The 15025-nt window shown below is 33.9% G+C and overlaps 1 protein-coding gene and 1 long non-coding RNA gene across 6 annotated transcripts in view; one reads left to right on the plus strand and one right to left on the minus strand.

The window, feature by feature from the left end:
* The first annotated feature begins 3574 nt into the window (after positions 1 to 3574).
* On the plus strand, positions 3575 to 5060 carry LOC106126220 (uncharacterized). Its single transcript, XR_001228328.1, has 3 exons — positions 3575 to 3676; positions 4388 to 4460; positions 4838 to 5060. It is a non-coding gene; the product is annotated as an uncharacterized LOC106126220 (long non-coding RNA).
* Positions 5061 to 6917: 1857 nt separating this feature from the next.
* The window catches only part of LOC106126369 (tetratricopeptide repeat protein 39A-like), a 15075-nt gene continuing 6967 nt past the window's right edge, over positions 6918 to 15025 (minus strand). For 3 of the 5 annotated variants that reach the window (XM_013323994.1, XM_013323997.1, XM_013323993.1), the window contains 10 exons: positions 12190 to 12251; positions 11592 to 11693; positions 11277 to 11445; positions 10725 to 10882; positions 10191 to 10347; positions 9953 to 10113; positions 9653 to 9842; positions 9402 to 9565; positions 9066 to 9185; positions 6918 to 8758 (listed from right to left, as the gene is read on the minus strand). In XM_013323994.1, the coding sequence (XP_013179448.1) occupies positions 8650 to 8758; positions 9066 to 9185; positions 9402 to 9565; positions 9653 to 9842; positions 9953 to 10113; positions 10191 to 10343 (897 nt within the window). In that variant the 5' untranslated portion in view covers positions 10344 to 10347; positions 10725 to 10882; positions 11277 to 11445; positions 11592 to 11693; positions 12190 to 12251 and the 3' untranslated portion in view covers positions 6918 to 8649. Of the gene's footprint in view, positions 8759 to 9065; positions 9186 to 9401; positions 9566 to 9652; positions 9843 to 9952; positions 10114 to 10190; positions 10348 to 10724; positions 10883 to 11276; positions 11446 to 11591; positions 11694 to 12189; positions 12252 to 12684; positions 12922 to 14149; positions 14364 to 15025 lie in introns of those variants that run through there. The other 2 variants (XM_013323996.1, XM_013323992.1) reach the window with 2 other exon arrangements.

Raw genomic sequence — 15025 nt, forward strand, 5'->3', positions numbered from 1 at the left:
GGTTTCTCTATTGGCGAATATAGAGGGCGCTTATCCAACTTGTTACTTATATGTGACTTATTACATAGTTACTTAACTCTATAAAAAGAAAGCAAAATTGTTAATACTGATAGGTATAAAAACTTGACAATTTATTGTAGTTATTTTTTTTTATTTTTAGCTTAAATTTCTTTTATTCTAGTTAATAATGTGCTTAAAGTTGATTTTAAAAGTTATAGAAAGGCAGCTATGATTTGCTTAATGTTTTAAATTTAAAAAACACGACTTATTTTTATAAATTTTATGATTTAGTCGCATATTCGTCATTTTTTTTGGTTTTTCTAAACTTTATGAAAAATTAAACGAAAAACAGAATGAAATGCATCACACTTAGTTAATTACTTAATTTTTTTTCTATACAGTTATAGTTATTTTTTTAATTTTAATTATAATTTTATATTTTTTTACATGCCAATTTAAAAAGGGCTATTTTTTATATGATCTAAGTCACTTAGATATATTTTTTAAAATAACACTTTTGGTAACATTTTGATTTTCAAATTATTGACTTTGGAAATTAAAAAAAACTGTTAATTTTATATGCTAACTATGTGCTATGGTAGCTATTTTATAAGTTTGATTTTTTAAACAAAAAAACAAATAAAATAAAATCATATACGTATTTCGTAATTTATATAAAAAAAATCTTAAATATGGCCTAAGAACATATCCGACTGTTGTGCTATAATTGTAAAGCTTTATTTTGTTTATTGAATATTCAAATAATTTCATTTATTTTAATGATAATTAGACATATATTTTAACTGAGATATAAAAGAAAACTGTTTCCAACTAAATTTTATTGTTTTTTTAAATATTTTGTATGTTCAAAAATACATATCTCTTAACTATTGCAGAATCGATAATTGGTCATTAAGCGTGACCCTTAGCGTAGATTGTAAGTGGACACTAATACCACTTTTATATAAAATATACATTTCGGCCGCATATCACTATGTCTGCTTATGCACTAATTGGATAGATGTACTAAATATAGATTCAACTATAGTGTAAATAATTAATAAACATAATAAGCGAGAAACCTCTGTAAGCGAGAAATCGCGTTCCTTAGAATTCTCGCTTATACTAGTTCGAATTCATCATCATCAGCTCACTACAGGTCCCCACTAAAGGGCTCGGAGCCCTAACATGGTCAACCACGGTGTTCCAGTGCGGGTTAACTTTACATATCTTTGAATTTCTTCCTAGATATATGTACAGCATCACGATGTTTTCCTTCACCGTAAGAACTTAGAAATAGCCAGTACACTGAAATTCACAAATTTTGATTATCTTACTGTAGTTAATTCATGTTTGAGCGCCATCTATCGGTAGTTGTAACAAATTATTGTTTTATTTTTCAACGTGCTATTATTTTTAATTTGAAACATTTTTATGTGTTTTTCTATTTTAATTTTTAATGTATCACTTTGTGCTTAATTTTTAGTCAGTATTTTGATATACGTAATATCTATAAGGTCGCTAGAGGCAAACATATTTCTATGTAATTATTTTAGATTTATGAATTAAATTTGATGGTTATCGCTGAAAACATAAATAGCTGAAAGGAATTGACTTAAAAAAATGTTTTTTTATGTTCCTTATATTGGTCATATTTGCGTGAAAATTCTCATTCGTTCGTCCACAGACTTTAATTATTCGGAAAAGCATAAATGACTAAGAAATACAATGAAATTTTATTAGACTATTGATTATTTTACTATGTTAATTATAATCCGACAAATTTATTTGACCCGGTGGGTAGGTGCATAAGTGACAAAAAATGTCAAAAAAAATCTCGTACTATAACTTTCTGATACAACTTTTTGTACAAGTTTTTTGACAGCTCGCTATAACAACATTCTACCGGGTCAGAAAAGTGTGTCGCATTATATTTAGTTTTTAATTATTTTTTAAATTTATGATGTGTCATAAAAGATTTATTTCTCGTTCTTATTGAATTTAATGTATGGTATGTTTTCATTGTAGCGATGGCTGATAATTTGTTAGCGTATTGTTAATGTTTAATGAAATAAAGATAATTATTATAATTCGTATTTTATTTGTTGTATATATAAATAGCGATAGCAAGGATTTTGTTACGATGTACATCCGCCATGTTGGAGTTTGTCGGAAACGTAGATTTTGGGTTTAAATATTTTAAAGCTTTGTCGTAATTTCTTATACAAACATTATCTTGGTCTACCGGTATACAGAAGAGACTGGAATTAATATTTTGAAATCTTTAACCAAAATATAACCAACTCCAATGTCTTTTTTAATTTTACTACTACTAGGTAAGGTGTTTTTACTACAGCATATCAGATAGCACCTCGCCAAGACAGCGTCTTACTGCGGTCGGCGTTAGCTCACCGTTACCAATTGAGTGAAAGAAGAAAGGTGGTATATAACGATACGTTAGTCTTGGACTAGTTGACGGTCTTGAAACTCGACCACTGCAGTGTTAACACGCCGCTGGTGCCCGCTGCGTAGTCAGCTTTCAACCCACTGCCTACTGGTACCGGGTTGCGTAGTTGATGACTTATAGCTACAATTAACTCTAAGTTTAAGCTTATCCAGAAAGATCTATGTAACTAAAGATTCTTTTGTTTTGATGATCAGTATGTTTATATAGTCTTCCAACAGGTAGTTTCGAAATTTGACAATTGATAACCGCCATCTTGTTGAAGGTTTATCTGTCAAATTAGCTGTCAATAATTCAGTCCGTCTCTCCTAATAATCATGGACAGATACAGCAATCAACAACATGTACTAATAATAAAAATAGATGTTCTTTTTAGGCAAAGTGACACGCGCTTTGCCTAGTTTACGATGACTATTTGCAAAGTGGATACGATCAATCAGCACCCGTACGTGGACGAAACGCCGCTGTCAATTTCGTACGCATTTGATCCCTTTTGAGCCTTTTATTGTAGGGTTTTCTTAAGCTACAAACCAGAACTATCTTTAAAGTCAACAACCACTGTCATCGGTGAATTTCAGCTTGTTTATTGCCCGAGTTATAAGTTACTAAATGGTAGTAAGAAGTGTTATGATTTCATTCAACTATTCTTGTTTTATTCAATTTTATTCCTTGTATCATCATATCAGACAATGATTCAAAATATTTACAATATATTTCCTTACAAGTCCTGTTATTTATACTAAAAATAAATTTGTAAGTTCGCGATAACCTTTTAAATGCGTGTTAAAGTCATTATTATACTGCGCGTTGGATAAAATGTTTATCGAGGAAATAAAGACGGTTACACATTTTCAGTTTTTACTCCACAGTCGTACTGTTGTAGTTAAAACTTATGATTGTAGGAAACTGTTAGATATACTGAACACGGTTCAGTTATTCCTAAATATACTTTTTCAATGAACAGTCCTAATGTTCTGTTAATACTGCAGTTTAAACTGTACGTGTGTAACCCACTTAAGCAAGGACGACGCATAAACGTTTATAAATTTGTAAACATTGAACTTTGTAGCAAAACAAAAGCACTTCCGCTATCACTTCTCTTTCTCAGTTCTTACTGTGTGAACGTCACCAACTACTACTACTGCTACTGCTACTAGTACTGCTAGAAAACAGCATTGTCATATATCAATGTGCTAGGAGCGCATATAAAAGGTGTGCAATTATGTTTTCTTTTGAAAAATAATGCTTTATTAAAGACTCTGAGTACTGTTTTCAATTATCTTGGCGGAGCAAGGTCACCGGCGCATTGCGCAGTGCCCTCCACCAGCATCTCGCTACCATTATACCCAAAATTGTGTTCTGAAGAGTGACTCGAAAGAAATTAAGAGCCGCCAAGTTATCTGAAAACCACTATTATACCAACATTGTTTTCAATATTGATATGTCTTAAATAACTAGACCTGTTGAACAATGTTTTTCTATAATATTTTTTTACAACTACCTATTTATACCTTTGTACAGGATGTATCAACAGAGCCAGAGAAGAGCTGTCCAGGATGTCAATATTCGTTTAAGATAATTTTATTGCAGTGATTTTCGAAATACGCATTTGCGTATTTACACGTACGCATTTCAGTTGCTAAATTCTAGGACGTCTCAGATGTTGTAATATCTGGATGCATTCAATTCGAGGCAAAAAAAAGTATCGATTTTTTTCTTTAATAATTTTCATGCTATTTCTATTTAATAATGCGTCTTTTAGACATTGTAGCATATATTTAAGGAAAAGTTATATATTTATTCAGATTAAAAACAAGAAATACAATAATTTATTGTTAATCTAGTAAAGACTAAATTAGTGTAAAGTTACTTACTATTGTGTTTTTTTAATTTTCTCATTGTTTTTATTATGTTTCATTTCAGTTTATCTCTATTAACTTGAGTGAACTTAATCGCTATTATGGATTACAAGGATATAGCAAAAAAGCTTCAGAAGGTAATATATATTTATATTTTTTTCTACAAGTTGAGAAACGAGCAAGCGGCTTATAGAAAAATAAAAGTTGCATTATGTAATTAAATAAAAAGATCAGAAGATTTATAGAAAAAAGATGGCCCCTATCATCTTGTCTTCGGATACATTAGCTTAGAGTCGTAGTCTTTTTCCTTTATTCCAATCTTGTAACAATTTTGCTCCCCAACTATTTGCTTATTGTTGCACCGGGAGAGCGGGTCACATATACAGCAGAGATATGCTGACTCTAGTACTGTTATAAATATTAATTTCAAACAGCAAAGTAACCAGTAAAGTTACTTGAGGTACGATTGTGTATGTTATGTGTTTTTCGATGAAAAAACTATTTATACTTTCAGGAAAACGAGAAATTGAAGTACCGCATTAATACTTCGAAAAATGAAAATGAAAATTATCACGTTACTACAACATCGAATCGCAGTTGCGATGACAAGGGGAAGGGTGACAAGATGGGGAAGGTTGACATGAAGAAAATCAAGAAATTCTAATGAACCACGATACTAAGTTTCTTTTTATATTAATCAATACTTTGAAATAATTTTATGGACATCTTTACCGCAGTACAACTCATTTTTTTTTGAAAAATTTGTTTTCTTTCAAATACCTGATATCACATATGCTCAAAAAGGTTCAAACTTAGTAACTTTTGGTAAGAATGCTTTTACAGATTTTACCTTGAATCAAGATATCTTAGAATTATTATTAAATTAAATATAAACATATTGTTTATTCAAAATTTCATAATACCTATAACTTTAGAGTTAGAAAATTAATTGAGTATTTAATAGAGATTGGTTAAATTTATTTCGTCGTAGTTTTATGGAGTTAACTCCAGATGCTATATTTCTTCTCCAACTGGTGAACCCTGCTATTTGCCGTTAGATCCTCCGTGGCCCTCACGTACTCAACATGGATTACTATAGGAATATTAATCTTATACTTCTTGTCTTTGTTTCTTTGCTCACGTGCTTGCAATGTTACCACACTCAAGATTTTAAATTGAAATTTGGTCTTAAAAACTACATTTAATGATTAATTGAAATAAAACAGACATTTTGTGTGTACGAATACACTTTATTTATTTTTGTTAACATTTTGATGACAGAAATAAATAAGCACAAAAACCCGTAACCCAGCAATATGGGCAGGTACTACGGTATTATACAGTCATACATACATTTCTTTTTAAGTGGTCAATTAAAAGTCGCGGGCGCTCGGGTCTTGAAGTTTGCGTGTTGATGTTTTACGCGTTTACAACCACAAGCGTAGTCATTAGACACACCTGACACGCGGCTCACGGGAGCAATGTGAACGCAGCTAGGGTCAACATACATTTTGATTTACACGCGCCCGCCTCCGTTCTGATTGACCACTAACAATTATACATACGCGTTCATACTTGTTGGATCTCTACGGGGTACAGCGATATTCAAACTTTATGGCGGCTCACAATTTCAATAGAGAACAGCGCAGACATATATTTTAGATTTCAGAGGAAATTAAACCGATGCGGCGGCGAGGCACACTCCTGCACGTTTCCTCTAATCGCATTGAATCATACACGAGCCGCCATAAAGTTTGAATCTTAAAACTAACACAACTACACATTCTACCACTTACAAATACATTTCTAAATCTATTTCTTTTTGTAATTTATGATTTTATAATTTTTTTTTGTTTTTACATTTTTAATATTTTTTTGTTGTTTTTATATTTTGAAATTTTTTTGGTTTCCCTTAATACACTAATATGTCTTGTAACCATTCCAACTGGTGGATATGGTTCTCGAAATAGACAAAACGGGATTTGAACCCACGATCATGAGATCAGATGTCTGTACCCTAAATACTTAAGCTATTGGCGATTCAAGCTTTTTAGCTTGACTCGCATACTTATACATAAGTAACTTAACAATATGCTTGTCCTACAAAGCAAACTATTAAACAATACTACCTTGACATTGACTTACAATTCTAAACAATTATTGTGCGACAAAGTTATCTGATCCGGGGCCTGATGAGAGAGACGCAAGACAAACAACGGGCGCCCAAGAGGGCGCTAGTATAACCTAACCGAAAATGTAGAATGTCTATCGTGAGGGGGCTATATTCCCTTTTGATATAGCAACACTCTACAATATGTCAATAAATCCAACGAATTAATGTTATATAAAAATTAAATCGAGTATTTTAAACTTATTTTACGTTAATGACATATAAAACATATATTTTTCAATACAACAAATAAAATTATCACAAACTCATAAATAACATTGAGATTACAATAAATACTCGGACAATCATTCAACAATTATGTCAATGTCATTGCCAGTGACTTTGACATTGCTGTAGTACAGACAGTGTTACCATTACAAGAAATTAGTTCTCTAAATTTGCCGTAATATGGTGAGATGTCCTATTTTTCTGATAACGTTATACTTAAGTTAAACTTTGGCGTACCGGGAAAGATAATTTTGTCTCATTATATTATATTATTAAGCATAAAACATGGCAAATACAAAATACACTTAAGCAAGAGAGGTCTTCTGAAATGGACAAAGAATAAAACTAATTATACCGAGATCATATGAAATGGAAATGAGAGACGAAAGTGATTTGATTTCCTTATTCAATTTTACAAGACAAGTTTTAATTTGACTCGTTCTATATATTTTTATCTTAGCGTTATGTTTCGAGTGACTTACTCAACCATATAAATGAAAATAAACATTTCTTTTCGTATAGTGTAGGCCTAAATGTATAGATAAATATTACCCTGAATAATAAAATATATGACATAGTAAAATTGTCTAAAAAAACTTTCAGTTCGGTATCTTATTTACGAGTACAAAAAACTCAGTCACAGGGGGTTCACGAAAATATTATATGATTAGTACTTTACATAAATATAAGGTTTAAAAAATGGTCGGAATGACAGAACTCTTGTAAGAGAAATATGTACTTATGTACAAATAACTTGTTATACAAGTAGGAGATAAAAAAATAATATAAATATAATATAACAAATCACAAGATATAGAGGCGGAGAAGACCAGAGTTGGGTATAGACAGTACATAATATATTGAGTATTAATATATCTTAAATTACGACAACATCAATGTTTCACATCAATATTAAATGTTACGTACAGAAGGAAATTAAAAAAAAACAAAATGTATACAATCACAATAATATCACATAGATATACAACAGTTACACATTCATTTTTATATACTAACATTTTCCGTACTATTTTCCACGTTACAAAGCCACAACCTTTTTAGTCCATCGCAAGTATTAGTAACACCAAACCAATTAATTTCCTTCAAGGCTTATATTATTAATGTTAATTTTTGACGGCTCAAGGTCAAACGCGCTGCACAGTACGTCAACGTCGCACTAAAAATCGTATTCCTCGCAACGACTCGTACGATGTTCCGAGCTGTCAAAATATTTAATTTTCTCTTATATTACGATAATCCCACAACTTCGTCACCATCTTAATATTCACTTTAAGAACTTACACATACACTATTTAAATGTCTTATAAAGTTCGCATAATTAAAATTCCGTACACAGTTAAGGATAAATGTTCTTAAAAGTAAACATGTATGAGATGCACAGTAACATAGTAATTTCTATATAACCTTGTGATATTATTGGTTTTAGAATTAACATTTATTTTGGCACACTCTCAAAAGTTTTTGCATTCATATTTCTGAGTGTCCTTGCCCCATGTAACCTAACCTAGAATAATATACGAGGCTATAACTGCCTTTTAGAGTTTGTTTCAATCTTTAACACTAATCACTAATCACAGTGTCTTTTGAGCACTTCAAGTCAATAGCGAATGCACAAGGAATTATATTCGCTTTCCACTTAGGAACGAAATTCGTACACTAATCACTATTACCTATAATTAAGCACGTATATAGAGTGCTATATCTTATAACTACACTGCAAATTTCTACCCAATTACATCAATTGAGTAGGGAATAAAAGTCCTCGACTCTTTCTGTAGGTTGCGACGTCATCGATACTTGTATTGATGCATATTGCCGTCGCTTTTATTTTGTTTGAAATAACAGAGACAACAATATGTTACAATATTAGTATAATACGAGTCGCAACCCACTGGTATGGTCATTATTTAATCGGTGCTTGGAGGAGATGTTGTCGGATCATCTTCGTTGACTATAATCTTATGGTATAAGCGATATAAGAAACGCAATGGCTTTGAATGGTGGAAGTAATTCGCCCTGAAAAGAAAAACATATTATTAGAAACAATACTAATATTTTATAGAAGATTAGTTTAACGTAGAAATTCCTTTTCACAATACATGCGTTTGCTTTAAATTGAATAGTATTGTTTAAAAAATAAATAGCTATACTAACTGTCGCCAGCGACTCTGTCGGCGTGGGATTAAAAAGTAGTAGGCTATATGTTCTTCCAGGCTCTGTTTTATATCTTTGCCAAATGTCAGCACTAACAAACATCCATCTATCCATCCATACATTAAATTATAGTATTTTAAAGTTATAAAAAGGATTTTATAAAACTTACTTCACATCTATGAGGATGACCCTAGCGGATTCAGTTTGACCCAAGGCGTGATGACACATCGCTAACTCCAACTTGGCATACGGTACCAGGAAGCGGTCTTCAGTTATGTAGGGTTTGATTCTGAAAAAAAAAACTAAATTAATGTTTCAAATATAGACAAAGAACTAAATTAGCTTTCATTTAGGAACGAATATCGTACAGACAAAACTTTCACCATATTCACATGAGATGGTACAGGTTTTTGTTTTAAATACGAACTTACCCGACTGACTCAAGACGGTTATATTTGCATTATTAAGCGACCGTCTGGTGGTGGACGTATATAGGTGGGCTTACCTGATGACGTCCTTGAAATATTTGACGGCGTCACGCGGGTTGCCGATAGCACTCAAGCTGCACCCGTAAATGTACAATACGTTAATGGTATTGTTCCCCTCAACCCCGACCGGTCTGTAATTGTCCCGCTCCTCCTCGTAGTCTGATACCACCAGCTTCATCATCTGCACAAGAAATATAAAGCTTAGTAGTCTATGCAAATTGTAAACGTGATAAGGATACGGCTATCATTTAATAGTATCAGTAGGTACCTTCAACATGAAAATTGTAAGACGCGGCTCGCCAGATATTGCCGCTGAGAGATTCCATAGACTCAACAACTCCACGGCGGGCACTAACAGTTGACAGCTTTCTATCTTGAAGTGATCAATGCCTTTTAGCACCTTGCTGTAATCTTCAAGCGACCTTCCTGACATTCTCAGAGTTAACAATGGCACCGATCTAAAAAAAAATTCTCGAATGGAAAAATACGAATATATATGCTAATTTAGATTTTTAAAAGAGTTACTGCCTTTTTAGGTAGTAATCGCGGCCACGTTAATAACACTTACCCGTTGCTCCACATTATTTCCGAGGCACAGAAACGTGGCAGTTGAGCCACTTCTGGCGAGAAGAGAGCGATGTGGCGATGTGTGGCCGCGGCCATTGCACAGTGTTCACGTAACTGTTGTAGCCGCTTCTTATCTAGTATTATCCATCTATCCGGGATAAACTGCAGAAATAATATTATTATTATCAAGATCAATGTATTCATATTATTATATATATAGTCTTCATCAAAGTTCTTACCTCAACAGTTGCATTTTTAACGCTTATTTCCAAGCGGTCTGGTAGCGCAGGGATAAGACTAAACACTGTTAGAATACCCTGTTTTATTCCTTTCTCAACTATGTTAATTGATTCTTCAGTCTCAAAAAATTTTTCCTCTAATACCGAGTACATTTTCCTGTTGAACAGACATTGGAAATTATAATGATGATAAATAAAGGAAACAAGGTACTCGTTGAAATATGTGCTCGTTTCACTTAGCAATAACCTAAGCCTAGATTCCAACCAAGCTTCGATCCCCAGATGAGAAAGTTAACGTTTTCGTATGAATTAATTCACGGATATCAACTTAATCTAAAAGATTAAAACTCCAAATAAAGTTACGTAAGTAAATTAAGTTATAAAAAGTAAAATTCCGTAGCTGTTAAAAATATCAAATGTGCGCAATCTTTTATCCAGGTAAATCTTTCCTGATTATGAAGTCTCGTATGCGTGTATTTATAATAATCCAGCGTTTTTATTTAAAATGATAGACGTATAAATATTAATATTTACCTAAAAGTATAAAAAGTTAAATTTAAATTAAGAGCAACCCGCAGGAGGTCCGGTATTTCATCAGCGTAATCAAATTCCCGGAGAACCTGCAGGAGTTCCTTCTAGGCAGCACAAAGCAGCCTTTCAAAATCCGTGTCGGTCATGGTGTCCACATGTAGCTGCAACAGAACATATAGAGTACGCTTCCACTGTCATACAGAAAATGAAAAAAGTAATTGTCGCCACTATAAAAACATGACCAATAATGTGACTTCTGAAAGCAGGGAATATCATTTTTTCATGATTTTCATTTTTTAAGTGTTATTTTATGTACTGTTTCCTATTCAATCTTATTCCGTTCTGAAGCTATATCAGTTTTCACGGCTTAATAAGTTGCAATGTTTACATGGGTCCAATCAAGTTACTTAAATTATATCCATTTCTTGTTTAGAGTTTGATCTGTAATTCATAAATCTTGTGCTCTGATAGCAATAAAATAAATATTTAAATAAGCCGTTGATGTACAATTTTTTTTTTTGGGGAAATGTGATGTTTTTATGAAAATAGACTTACCGACTCCAGAGTGTACTCGTTAGCATCGAAGTTGTACTGATGGAGGTAAGCGTCGCGGGTATATCTCATTGTAGACATTAGGTCCACGACGAGGGCGTGGGGAAGGGGCAGCACCTCGTTCTGGCTGTATTGTGACCAGTTCGAGCCGTGGGAGAGTGCAGCACGGTCCCTGAATAAACAACACGACGACCAATGACTACTTGTTAACTCTTGGAAAATTTGGATTCCATAATCGGTATCTGTCTGGTGTAGCCATGTACTCGCTAACTAAAGCTGCTATAAAGTTTGAATATTATAATAAGATGAATGACTCACCAAGCGCTCGTGACGATTATTAAATTCTCCAAATCCTTGCGGAAGAATCTTGTGAGCGCGAGGTGGCAGTGGTGTAGTATTAGGTGCGGATCCATATCTTACCTGAAACAACCACTTTACCATTTGACAAAAGTACACGTTATCCGAAAATAAATAATTGTGATATCTGATTATAACTATTAACCCGGTGGACAATCATCATGTTTTGAATTTAAAATATTTTTAACAAATAATCTGGTTTATAAAAGATCATACAGATTTGAACATGATTAAGACAAAATGAAACGGCTTTTCAACATGAAAAACAACGATGACGCATCAATATCGAGCTCGTCTTTATCGCCTACGCCATACCTCCCTCCCTCTTTCTAAAGCCCCCCTGCGCCCCCCCTCCGTCTGTCTGGAGCCCCTCTACGCCCACCTTCTCAAGCTCCCCCCGCCCTCCCTCCCTCTCAAGTCGAGAGTTGCGCGCCGTGACCCCCCGCCACCCCTCCCACCATGCCCCGTTGCGAAGCGCGATTCGACCCTGGATCCAGCCCAACTAATACCCATCCTGATGAAGGATCTCCGACGATTAAAAATTTTAATAGAAACTCACCAAACGAAGAAACGGTTTATCTGTTTTCTTATTCAACGATATTTGTAGTCTTTTGTAGCTACCTGAAATTAAAAAAAAATGTTTTTATTTTTTTAACATTAATACTTGGTAAGTAATATTCAAATATCTTGGCGGCCCTGATCGTCGCAGTAGTTGCTACCCAGTACGCAATGTAAGGTAAGGCGGGGCATAAGAGGTAGTGCGCACTGCGCATTGCGCAGATGACCTTGGCTCGCCAAAAAGGTTGAAACGATCAATACTAAGAATATGCGACACGGTAATAAAACACACAAAGGTGATGCCACACGGGCTTAGTAGAGATAATGTGGCAGTGATGCACGCAGAGATTAAAACCGAAGCGAAGTGTAAAAAAAGTAAATCGTACCTTCTTAATCAAAAAGCAAAATATGCGCTATGTTATCGCTTCATTTTTATCTCATTAACATAAGATGTTACACGTCGCTTCACTTTAAAACAAATTAAAAAAAAACTTACGTAAGAATAAAGCGCAACCAATCCGTCTAGTAGATTAATAGATTTTTTTACACTGAAAGATCTTTTAGAACTTTACTACACTTAATAAATGTGTGCATAAACTCGGCAAATAAGCAAAGTGATATTATTGCTTCAATTCAAATTAATTTACTTTAAATTAAGAATAAGAATATTTTCTTATCAGAATCGAAACAGACGTCCGATCAGGTCGGCGTAGTCTAGACGAGTGATCAGGGCGCGGTTGTGTCCGATTTGACCTAGGATATTGAGCATGCGCTCTGCACCTCGCTCAGCCCGGGCTGTATCGATTTATCGCCACCCCCCTCCGCTCAACCGTTACCAACCGCCCACTCAACTTAACTGAAGGTGACCTTTTTACCCTTAACGCGCATGCGTTGCGTCTGATTTTATTAAAAATGGCGACTTTAAAAGACGATCACTCATCGATTGTGATTAATTCCATGGCTCCTAGGTAAACTTTCGTAAGACATAATTTTGTGTTGATTTACTTCCTATTTTATGTTTTTTTTTAATGAACTTGGTAGATACTAATTTCTGTCTTAATTGGAAAGTAACATTAGAAAGAAGAAGAACTTTACATTTTGGTTTTGTATGTTTATGTTTCATAGGTCGTGATGTATCTTATTTACGTTTCAAGTTTTATCTTTCAAAATTGTCGTTTGAAACATGCAATAATTATTAAAATGCTATCGAATTATGTTTCGTCGTCGGCAGCTCATACATGTTCCCACTGAGGGGCTCGAGCTAACATTATGTGAAGGATGATTAGGACTTAGTCATCCAAGCTTTCTCAGCGTAAAGCGGTTTACTTCACACACATCTTTGAATTTCTTAGAAATGTAAAAACATCTTTTTTATTTTAATAAAAACTTTTGTAATTTTTCTTATTGACTTCCACTGCGCAATTTCTTTAGCGCAGAATTTAAAAAAATCTTTCCAATCGCACCTCGCTCAGCCCGGGCTTTATCGATTTATCGCCCCCCCCCCGCCGCCCCACCGCTAAACCGTTACCAACCGCCCACTCAACTCAATTGAAGGTGACCTTTTTTCCCTTAGCGCCCATGCGTTGCGTCTGATGTTGTTCAAAATGGCGTCTCGATCACTCATCGATTATGAATATTGGTTATGCAATGGGACCTTTTGCGCTCATCCTCGTTATGTTTATGCCGGTTAAATTTTAATTTAAACTAAGTTCAAATTAAGTTTTTTTATTTTATTAAGTTCCGTAACAGCTTATATGATTTTAAAGTTACTTTGAAAAATATTGTTAATAGTTATTTGATGTTTTTATTAACTCAATTAAGTGTTAAAAAGTAAATCGTAGATAGATAGCTACGTAATAATAAAAACAAAATATGCGCTCTGGTATATCATCATTTTTGTCTCAGTAACAAATAGGTGTTACACCTCGCTTAGCTTTTAAACAAATTAAAAAAACACTTACGAAAGTATAATGCGCACCCAATCCTCCTTGTGGATTAATGGAAAAATTTTACACTTTAGGATCTTCGAGAACTTCTCTACACTTAATAAACTTATGCAAAACCTCGGCAAATGAGCAAACTGGTACTAATGCTTCAATGAAACGACTTAAATTAGGTACAGGAATATTTTCTTATCTGAATCAAAACACAGACGTCCGATCAAGTCGGTGTTGTCTAGACGAGTGATCAGGGCGCGGTTGTGTCCGATTCGATCTAGGGCACTGAGCATGCGCTCTGTACCTCACTTAGCCCGGGCTTTATCGATTTATCGCCACCCCCCTTCGCTCGACCCTTACCAATCGCCCACTCAACTCAACTGAAGGTGACCTTTTTACCCTTTACGCGCATGCGTCTGAGTTTAATAAAAATGGCTGGTTTTTCAAAATGGCGTCTTTAAATGGCGACCACTCATCGATCATGTTTAATTCGATGGCTTCTACGTAGTCTTTAGTGAGCCACGATTGCGTGTTTTACCATCTGTTTTATATTTTTTGAATCTGACTTGGTAGATACTAATTTTTTGAGTAAATATGAAAGTAACGTTGGAAAGAAGAACTTTACATTTTGGTTATTTATTTTATGTTTATGTTTTATGCGTCGTAATTAATCGTATTTATGTTTCCAGTTTTATCTTTCAAACATACGATAATTAATAAAATACTATTGAATTATGTTTCGTCGTCGGCAGCTCATACATGTTCCCACTGAGGGGCTCAAGCTAACATTATGTGAAGGATGATTAGGACTTAATCATCCAAGCTTTCTCAGCGTGAAGCGGTTTACTTCACACACATCTTTGAATTTCTTAGAAATGTAAAAATATCTTTTTTTATTTT

Source organism: Papilio xuthus, unplaced genomic scaffold (genome assembly GCF_000836235.2).
Source record: "Papilio xuthus unplaced genomic scaffold, Pxut_1.1 DF825017.1, whole genome shotgun sequence".
Lineage (NCBI taxonomy): Eukaryota > Metazoa > Arthropoda > Insecta > Lepidoptera > Papilionidae > Papilio > Papilio xuthus.